A 10217-nucleotide genomic window follows, 5' to 3' on the forward strand; every position below is an offset into this window, starting at 1 on the left:
CAGGCGCGCGGGCCGGGGCGGTTTCCAACCGCCTGCGCGAGCACGAGCGTTGCAGTGCCACAGCATACTGTAGCGCAGTAATTAGCTGCTAAAAGTTGCTGCGTTGTTATGTGGAAAGCGAGGTTAGGCACAGAAGCGCTGTATCCGTTCAGGTTAACACGGCGGCAACTTGAAACCCGGCTTCTTTGCGGTAAGGTGTTTTGTCGGGGTGGCTGTATCCAAGTTCCCCGACGATTTTCCTTGACTGCAGCACAGTCTTTCCTGTCTGTTCGCCCCCCGCCCCGCTTCCCCCCGTTGTGTAAGTGGGATCTTATTAGCTTGGGATCTGCTTGGCCAAGGAGCTTATCCTGGGTATTTTCACTCAGGTGAGTAATACCACTGTTGTCACTCGGGCACGGGTATTAGTCGGTCTTACAGTTGAGCTGTAGCGCTCTGTGACTCTAGAGGAAGATAGTAACGCATATGTGGAAAAACCCAAATTGGAGATGTGAAGTCAAAACTATTGATTTTTGTTGTTGTAATAATCCAAAGTCTTCTGTGACTGTACATTGAGATGTCCCTTCAAATAATTTTATGTACGCAAATCCATCGTTTTGCCCATAATAATGTCATTTCTATATTAGTGATAACGGTGTTGAAGGGAAGGGAAACTCTTGATGTGGGTACATAAGTTTAATTTTCCAAGCAGCTTCCGTGTTCCATCAGCACAGCTGTTTGCCTATGGCTTGATGGAGAAAGGCAGAAAGAAGAGGAATACAAGTATGTCCAGCTAAGGGATACAGAAATTAGTTTTGCCAAATACAGTGCCATGAGAAACTTGTAAAAATTCAGATAAGGGCCACTTGGGTGTTTGCTTTCATCTCCGTTGTATGCTGTGGCTGTCTATGACAGTAGCTTTTTAAAAATGAGAAACGGTGATTACAAAGAGTTCAGCTTCTTTACCAACAACTAGTCTTGCACTTCCTTTTGGGATAAATGTGAAGTAGAATTGAATAATTGGCAGCAATAGAAAACTGGCGGCTGGAAATAGCCTATCCACGGGTAAAGCCAGTGAAACAAATGAGTCCTGCTACCCCTCATGACAGTACTTTTTGCAATTCCTGGGGTACAGAGTCGGAGCTTTCCAGACTCTGCTCTAACAGTTTTTTCTGTTCATGAATACTAGTTGCAGTGTTCAAATCTATTTTAGATTATAAGGTAGGTACACGTGCATCTCACCTGGCTTTTCATTATTAGTAAAATTTAAGCCATGGTACTATATGTATGTTTTACTTGCTTCCAGACAGTTTGATGGGAAATACAAAATAACATTAAATTTGGATACATTTTCTGGTAGATTGGTAGAAAATTACTTATCGGTGGCAAACTTAACCCAATATTCAGCTAAGCAGTCCAACTGCATCCATGAGTTTTGCAACGCATTCATAAATTTTGCAGAACTACATTGCCTTCCTTTCAAAAAGGTCTGAGCTGCTCCAGAGTCAGTTTATGAGCATTTCTGTCACCTTTCAGTACATAAAATTACCTTCTACATCTAAATCCTTGAATCCATGTCTGTCTTACCTGTTGAAGATGCACAAGGTATGCTTGATCTATCTCCCTGTTGGATTGTATCTTTAACTTAGGCAGGCTTCTCTTTTAAAGGCAGTACTGGCATATTTTTTGTTAAAAAGGTGGGGTTTAATGCTAATGATCTAGCCAGTCACAAAGCAGTCTTATATCTTGGTTAGGTTGTGACGAGGAATCTAGAAGCTTCTGAATATCTTAATTTTTCATGACTTTGGGGAGAGTATTTGGAACAGAAACTGCTTGGTCTTGAGTTTCTGATGGCTGTTTTGCTGTGCTGTGCAGCTCAGGTGTTAGCATTTGAGTAATTAGCCCCCCAACTGCCCTCAGCCCCATGGATTAGGAGGCATTGTTTGGCTCACCTGGGGTTAGGGGCAGATGTGGACAGTTTCTTCCCTCGGCAGCTCTCCACTTCCTCAGCTTTAGATTACTCTGTGCCCAAATGTGTAAAACAGAGCTTGGCTCACTATGGTACAGTGCAGGTGGATTATGAGCTTCACCTCATGGTCAGGAGGTGGTGCACTGTCTCCTCATGCAGTGTGGCCGCAGAGGCAGGGTGATTTTGTTTCATCCTCCAGGTGCCATCAGGGGTTTATTTATAGTATTTTTGCATATTCTCTGGAGTGTAGTGCTGATCTTTCCTCTTTCTCCTTTGAGTTACCATTTATCCTAAGTAGTGTTAGAATTGCTATTTCTAAGACTTCAGTGAAGCAAATAGTAAAAATGTGACCTTTTCCCATGCAGCAAACTCAGTCTGTCTCCTTTTGCATTTCCTCATTTTTGCATGAGTGTTAGTGGCAACATTTTTGGAGGACAAGCCAGCAGCTTGTATAAATGCACACAGCCATTAATTTCTATTTTCAATGTGAAATTCTTGAAGAATTAAACAAAAAAAAAAAACTGCTGAAGAAACAAGCTTTACAAAAATGGTTAGCATTTTTCATATCTAAAAAGTGATTTCCACCAGTCTTTTGCAAGAGTGCTTTCTGACTGACTGGGAAGGAAAACCTTGTCATCACAGAGTCCCTGAAACATCAGGGAGGTGTGGGGGGGAGCTGCAGGGCAAGAAGCAACAATCATCACTGAAAATGAGTGAAGGAAGAAACTACTTTAAGCTTTTTGACCAAAAAGCACTGTTAATAATAGAACAGTTGCTTTTAGAACAAGAAAAGACTAAATTAGCCAGCTGGGCTAACTGACATCAGAGAGGAAAGCTTGTGTTTATAAACATAGCTTGGTTGCAGAAAATAAAAGCAAAAGCATTTGTAACTTGTTGAAATATGTCAGATTAATAATGCCCACGCAACCTCAAATCCATGCTGCATCAGTATGGTTGAAAACCTGGCCCTGTCAGAGGCATTTGCAAAACTTGTAGATTGTTTAGTGAAATCTAGATTTTACTGCTGGATGCTCACGTGCTTTATAGCCGTGTTAAGGATAAGTTGGGGACAGAGCAGGCTTCCCCACCACCCTGTTTAGTCAAATGTGTGCATGCATCTCTATCTGCCTATGTTATTACAATGTGAGGTCCATGCATTGGCTGAGGAAACTCCTCTGAACGTTTCAAGACCAGGAATGTAGAATTAAATAAACAAAAGTTGAAAGAAAGTCGGAATGACTTCTTCCAGTACCTGCTTCCTACTTCTCCAACCTTCATTTATTTTTAAATTCAAGTGGGCACCTTGTTCTTTTAAGGCTGTTTACTTACCAGCAAAGGTTATGGTTTTCATGATTTTTAGGAGGGAACAAATATGAAGGGTTTGTTTGCTTTCAGATCTGTACTCTAAACTTAGTATGCGTGTCAGTTACTTAGTCTTCCTAGCTGCAGGTTGAGGTGGGTGTCTGACACGATTCCCATCTTTAGTGGCCTGTGTCTTTCTGTGGCTTGCAGAATGGTTATCTGATGGTATCTTACCTGGGATTAAAACCATGACCTAGAGGCCAGCTGCTTCATCTAATCATCAAAGCATCTGTGCTCCTGTTTAATATCAGTTGCTCTAAGTGGGTTCACAAGGCTTCACATAATGCTACTGTAGCCTGCCCCCCAGCCATAAATCATTTTGTTCCCTCAGGAGTGTGAGATGCTGCAAATGAATGTCACAAATTAAAATGTAAACATTTTCAGTCATATTTCTTCCTGTTGGAGATTTTTTGCTTCTGCTGAGATGATCTTGCACTTTAATTAATCTAGGCTTGCTTTACCACGTCTTTGTGTTTCCAGGCATGTTTCTTTTCTTCACAAGTCCTTGTAGACCATGTCTTAGCTGCACAGGGCACCCATGTGGCAGGCATCATGAAAACTATTTTGATGCCATCAGTTCTGCACATGCTTTGCTTTGTCTGCACTACTGTGAACTAAAGACAAGTTTGGGGCAGACAGGGGATGGTGAGAAATAGGTGTTGGACATGGAGTGAGCAAAGAGCTTTGTGTGAGTATGCTCCAAGTTCATCTCTTTTGTGTGGACATAAGCAAGGGGAAATTTTTTTTATTTTTTTTTCTATGATCAGCCAAGATGGCGCTGGTTATGTAGTGGCTGAAACTTAGCTGTGTCTGAGGGCCCTGCTAGGTGGAACTGCCATTACATGAGGGGCTCGCTCTCTTGCTGCAACATCCTTCCCCTTCTGTTTCCTCCTTGCTTCCTGAACACTGCTGCTTTGAATTTTTATCCAGTGTTACCTTTTAATCTATAGCTGTACTTTTAATCCTTGTTTTTCCTCTTCTCTCCTTCCCCTTTCCACAAATGTTTCCATTCATCAGAAGGCTATTCGGTTGTCTGAAGGGAGTGCCCTAGTGGCATATTTATTCTTAAAATTGAACCAAATATCTGGAGCCTGTAGCAATATTCTGGTTTGTCATGCTCTTGGCCAAGCTTGTAGTTCTCTTTAAGAGCTGACTTGAAATGCAGCATCACTGCTGGGAGAAGGGGAAGATGGCGATCTTGGTTCTCTCATTCTTAGCTACATATGATCCATGTGTTTGGATCGTATATGTTTAGGAGCACTGCAATCACTGCCAGTTGGACGTCCCAGGCTCTGTGCGTAGCGTGTCCCTGGAGATCTCGACCCAGTCTCCCTCGTTTAGGCAGGTACTCATCCAGCTGCAGTTTAGCTCCCTGTTTTGAATGCTGAAGAGCTCAGCAGAGGTTGGCACAGATGCTGGCTTAGGTAGCTGCTAGTCCTTTGAAAAACCTGCCATGAAAGCCAATGTCATGGCGGCTCCTGCTGCCTTGCTGTTCCGGACAGATGATTACTAAATGTATTTTGTTGTTCCTAGGCAGTTAAGGCCAACTTCTGCAAACACTCATTACAATATAGTAATGAGTGTTTGTGGCTCTAACAGGTCTCTCTGAAATCAACAGAAGTGTTTACAGGAGCATTCCCAGCATTTACAAGCTTTTCCAGAACTCAGTTCCTTGAACTGTAAGTGTGTTTGATGCAGAGATTGTTCCTCAGCCTATCAGGATTGAGGATTGTCGAAAAAGCTGTCAACCTAGTGAACAGCAAAAATTCGAATGATTTGCTGCCTTGGATAAGCAATCTATAGGTTACTTCTAACTTTCCTGTTGTGTAGTGTTTCACACCATCATCCTGAACGTAGTTGAAAGATGATTTAGACTGCTAGGGAGAACTGAGGGATCCACACAACTCTGTGTGAGTGTGTTGGGGGTGAGTATTGTGTATCTTTTAATTTTGCAGTGCAGAATGATTTTTGAGAGTTAATTTAAAATGGAGACTTTGGATGTAACACACATACAAACCTAAATGCAGAGTGTGTGCACAGACACACATAGACAAAGGAAATAAACATTTAGATTTCATTTTTTTTGTTTGCTGTAACAAACATTCTAGACATTGCTATACTGTAATGACTTGCTACTTTGGAAACTGAAGATTTTTCATGTTTGCTTATTTGCTTTTTCCCCCTCTGCTGTCTTGGAGGAAGGATGTTCTTGGGTTGGTGTTTGTGACTGTTGAAGCAAAGCTTGTGTGGCATCTACTGAGTACAATGTGCTCTTCTTTTGTAAAAGAGATGTTGAATATCTGTTTTTTCTCTTCCAGATGAGCTGACTCAAATGGAAACATCATAATGGAACCTACAGACAACCAGAGCAGCAACAATGGGTAGGAATTAATTTGATGTAAACCTGGGTTCCCAGGTGCTGTGACAAATTTGAGATGGTTTTAAAAAAATAATCCCCCCCCAATGTAAGAATCATAATGACTGAGTGGGAGAGGATGAGTTTCAAATCTAACATGCTGTCTTTTACCAAAGAATTGATGCCTTTTGTAACTTGAATCTGTTGTGAAATGAATAGTGTTTGACACTGGGTCTCAGTGGGACCCTCATGTAGACGTGGCGCTTAGGGACGTGGTTTAACGGTGGACTTGGTAGTGTTAGGTTAATGGTTGGACTCGATGATCTTAAGGGTCTTTTCCAACCTAAATGATTCTATGATTCTCACTGGTAAGGGTTGCCCCTTGTCCTGTGGTGACTCTACTTGTCACATGGAGTTGAGGTGTTTGCTTACAGCACATCATGCCTTGATCGCTAGTACACCAGCTCTGTTGCTTCATATCCTGTCCTGTTCACAGCCTCAGTGTAGTAGGGGGCAACATTGCCATCCCAGTGATCTGTGTGAGGCAACTCAGCCCTTAAAACAAGAACTTTCTCATTTGAATTGAGAAAGGCAATCCTGACCTGACTCAGGGCTCTGAGTCTTGCAGGTACACATTTTTGGAAGCTTGGGCAACAAGGGTTTTACACTTAGACACCTAACTTGCAAATTCCCACACCCCCGCCCTGAGGAGGTAATTTTTCTGTAGTTCCCATTTCTTTCTCATTTAGCTCTTTACAACTGCCAGTATGCTTTATCCTCATGCCACAGGGCAGTGTTCTTTTCCCCTATTATACATGCCATCCTGAGGCATGAAAGGACAGTGATCACTGCACAGTCACATTAGGGGGGGGGCGTGGGTGGACAGAGATTGTGAAGACATCCAAACTCTCTACTGCACCTCCTCTGCTATCACTCTCCAAAGTACATCTAACTTCACAATTTTTTTTTTTTTTGGCAGTACATCTGCAAGGAATGGGCCTTAAAAAAAACCAGTCTGTTTTCTGGATGGCTTCTGGTTGGTATAGCAGCCTGATCAAAAAACAAACCAAAATCACGGGCATTTACTTGTTCAGTGTCCTACATACCTCTCTGCCTCATCTAGGGATTGGATATCACCACAAAATGAATCTGACAGCTGTAGTGAATCTGAAGGGTACATTGTGTTCTGTACATAGATGTTATCTGCGTTCAATTGGAATATAAATCAGGATATTTAACACTCTTCACAGTGTGGTTTCTGACAGCTCCAAAGTGCCAAACACAACAAGGACTATAAACTTCTTTCTGTTGTTTTTAACTGTTTGTGAAAGTTCATACTGGTTATGGAACTTTTTAAGGCATTCAGAGGGATAAACGAGTAATGCCAAGGAAAATGATGGAAATTGCTCCTGATGGCTGCCAAAAGCTAGTAGGGTGCAGCCTCTAGTGCACTCTGGTTCCTGGGAGAAGGTGGTTTCTTTTTTAAATGTTTCCTTCAATTTAAATATTGAAGGATGAAGGGTTGTTTTTCCTCTCTTTTCTCAGAAATGTTTGATTCCTAACATCTGTAGAGCAATTTCTTTCATAACAGGCTGCATCCAACTTACTCTTCTGTTGTTAAAGTCGAAATATCCTTTTGGTTATATTCTTCCCTGCCCTTTTTTTTCAGTGTCGTACTCAGCTCAGTTTTCCTTTGCCCTGCTGCTCCTCTAGCCTCACTGTAGCCATGCTGTGTGGGTTAGACCCGGTGAAATCTAAGTGCTTTTCATGGTTTGCCCAGCAAGGATGTGCTGCTGGCAGTCAGATTTGGTTCTGGAAAGTGCTAAGTTTAAGAAGGTGTTATAAAGCAAGCCTACGGAGAAGTGCTTTGCTGAATCAGGGTCAACAGAGAGTTTTGCTGCCTCAGCCTTCTTCAGGCTTGCCATTGCTTACAGCACACAGCTTCATTTACCTTGTTAAACTGGTTTTTGTGTATGCTTGCGTGTATGGGTTTCTGAATTTTGCTTGCTTTCCAACTGTACTTTGGAGGCAGGAGTTTGGGGATAAGATTAATCTGTCTCCTTTCCTCCAAATATGTGGAGCCCTTGAAATTCTATGTTTTATGGTTGTAGCCTTTACAGTAGCAATGTAAGTATTTGTTGCATAGCTAGTTCCTCAACTACTGGTGGAGAAAGACACAGGAGTATCAAGCCCTTGACAGGTTTGTGTAGGGTTTGGGATTGCCAGAACATAAGCAGCCCTTTAAGGATTAACCTCTCTGCAGGCATGCAGCCTCTGGTTTTCTGTAGAGGTAGCGAGGAGATGTAAGGAGGAAGGGTGCTGACAGCCAGGGAGGCTCTTGGGGCTGAGAGGTTAGGAATTGGCTTGCCGGTCTGGGACAGCAGAGCCTTTATTGGAGCGTGGTCCTTGCCTTCTGACCTGGTGCAGAAGTCCCCTTTGCAAATGAAAAGACTACCCGCGGCTGCTTCAGGCTGGGAATCACAATATCCATTTGACCCTTTTCACCTCCAAATGCGAAGGACTCATCAGTGGCAATAAATGGCAGCAGTAAGATGGATTTCTTGTCAACAGAGCTGGGAGAACACATTTTAATTAAAGGACAGCAGTGACTCTTGAAGACTGAAAGTAAGGGTGTGTGTCTGTTTAAAAAACCTGATGAGGTACAGTGCAATGAGATGTTTTGAAAAGCTTGGTAAGGGCATGAATTTGACCTATTTCTAGGTATAAACAAATGTATGTTTTACTTTACAGCAAATATGTTCCAGGAAGTGGCCTGGCCATTTACTGGCCATGTATTTAATCTAATGATATTAATATAGCTTGGTATCTATTCCTTCTTCATTGGTACTCTATGCTTGATTAATTGTTTCACAATACTGTAAGCTTCTGGTATTTGTCCCATGAACTTAATGGATTATCATACGTTTATTAGTATAATGTCACATTACACTTTTTTCCTGAGTTAAGGGATGCTGTATTCCCCTTTGAACTGTCCCTGATCCAGATTTGTTGGAATCTTGCAACAAAAGCTAGGTAGATTGCTGTTGTTAACATTTTTTCTTTTTTTTGTTTATTTTATTTAGCACTTCTTGAAAACAAAGATGTGCAAAGATTTCTTTAATAATACCACCCCCATGCATGCCCACCCAACCCCTGAAATAGCATTATAACAGAAAAGGCCCAGGAGCAACTAAATTTCACAGCAGGTGAAAAATTACTAACTTAAAGAATGGCTTCCTCAAGCTCTGTGGAGATGTGGAAAACTTTCAGATGCTTCAGGAGGAGTAAGTTGAATAGATGAACAAGGCTGGAGGTAAAATACCATGTGATTACTTTGAAAATCCAGGGGTGTGTGAATTGAGTAGTACTGAACCAACACTCGGGTATGGCAGGCATTGTTAGTGGTGAGCAAAGAGATACCAATCTTTCTTATGTAGGAGTGCCAGACGCTGTTGTAGATGCTGTAGGTACTGTTTTTGGCAATGTATCAGCATCTGCACTTTATCTGAAAATGTTGTCACTTTACGTTTGAAACTTCTGAGTCTTTTTTTTTCCTTGTAAATCTCAGCTTCCTTTCACTCAACATGTCCAGATATGGGTAGGTATATGGCCAGACAAGATGGTGCTGTGTACGTAAAATGCATATAATGTACCGACATCCTGTGCTTTACCACTGATGCCTGAGGTCAGTAGTCTGGCATTTTCAAGAATTCAAAATTAACAAACAATGGCATCCAGGTTGTCTGCACACCTTCATTTGTTTTTCGGTTGGATTTGCATTTCTATGCAGTGTTTAAATCACAAGCTTCATCTCTGGAGAACTCCATTCTCATTCAACGCATAGGTAGATAAGAATGGATCTTCTAAAATTAAAATGCTCATGAATAGCTTAAATACATTTGGAATTATGATCACCTGTAGGAAGCTTTTCCTCTTAGGTTTTTAAGAAGTGCTACTTTGGTAATCCTTTTCACCTCAGGAGTGCATTTCTGAGCTTATGATGAGCTGAAGAGTACGAAAAGCTTATTTTATTGATTCATTTTGTTTGTGTTTTACTTAATGGAGACAGTTTCCTTCATTTGCAATACCTCTTTCAGAGACAAGGACCTGAAAAAGGGGAAACTTGTATCCCTGATCAGTGAATAAAAAAACAGGTGGGAAAAGCTGCAGTCTTCTAATCTTGAAAACAGATGTAAGGGAGGGGTCTACAGCTGACAGGATATATTCTGACAGAAAGCTTTCTTCGGGGAAACACTGATTTGTCAGACTCAAAATGTTCCACAGAAACTTATCAGTTTTCATCAAATCTTCCAACAAAAATGGTATAATTTTGTTCTTAGGGCAGCTGGTGAGCCAGAAACCAGAGGCAGGGAACGCGAGGCCTCTTGGCCGTTTCCTTTGGTTGTGTGTCTAAGACTTTAAAAAAAACATCAGAATAGCATTTGCTTCACGTGAAATGCTTGTGGCATAGGGTTTCTGAGGCTTTATTCTGGGTGGGATGTTCAATGCTCTGCCCCCCCCCCCCCCCCCCTTAAATTTAGAAGGGTCTCATAC

At 41.8% G+C, this 10217-nt stretch overlaps 1 protein-coding gene across 1 annotated transcript in view; it reads left to right on the forward strand.

Moving 5' to 3' along the window:
• Window positions 1-294: 294 nt before the first annotated feature.
• Window positions 295-10217, forward strand: part of AFF1 (AF4/FMR2 family member 1) — a 124262-nt gene continuing 114339 nt past the window's right edge. Inside the window, exons 1-2 of the mRNA XM_009280220.2 lie at window positions 295-365; window positions 5626-5688. Of these exons, the coding sequence (XP_009278495.1) occupies window positions 5654-5688 (35 nt within the window). The 5' untranslated portion in view covers window positions 295-365; window positions 5626-5653. The remainder of the gene's footprint in view (window positions 366-5625; window positions 5689-10217) is intronic.

This window comes from Aptenodytes forsteri, unplaced genomic scaffold, assembly GCF_000699145.1.
Source record: "Aptenodytes forsteri isolate BGI_AS27 unplaced genomic scaffold, ASM69914v1 Scaffold227, whole genome shotgun sequence".
Taxonomy (NCBI): domain Eukaryota; kingdom Metazoa; phylum Chordata; class Aves; order Sphenisciformes; family Spheniscidae; genus Aptenodytes; species Aptenodytes forsteri.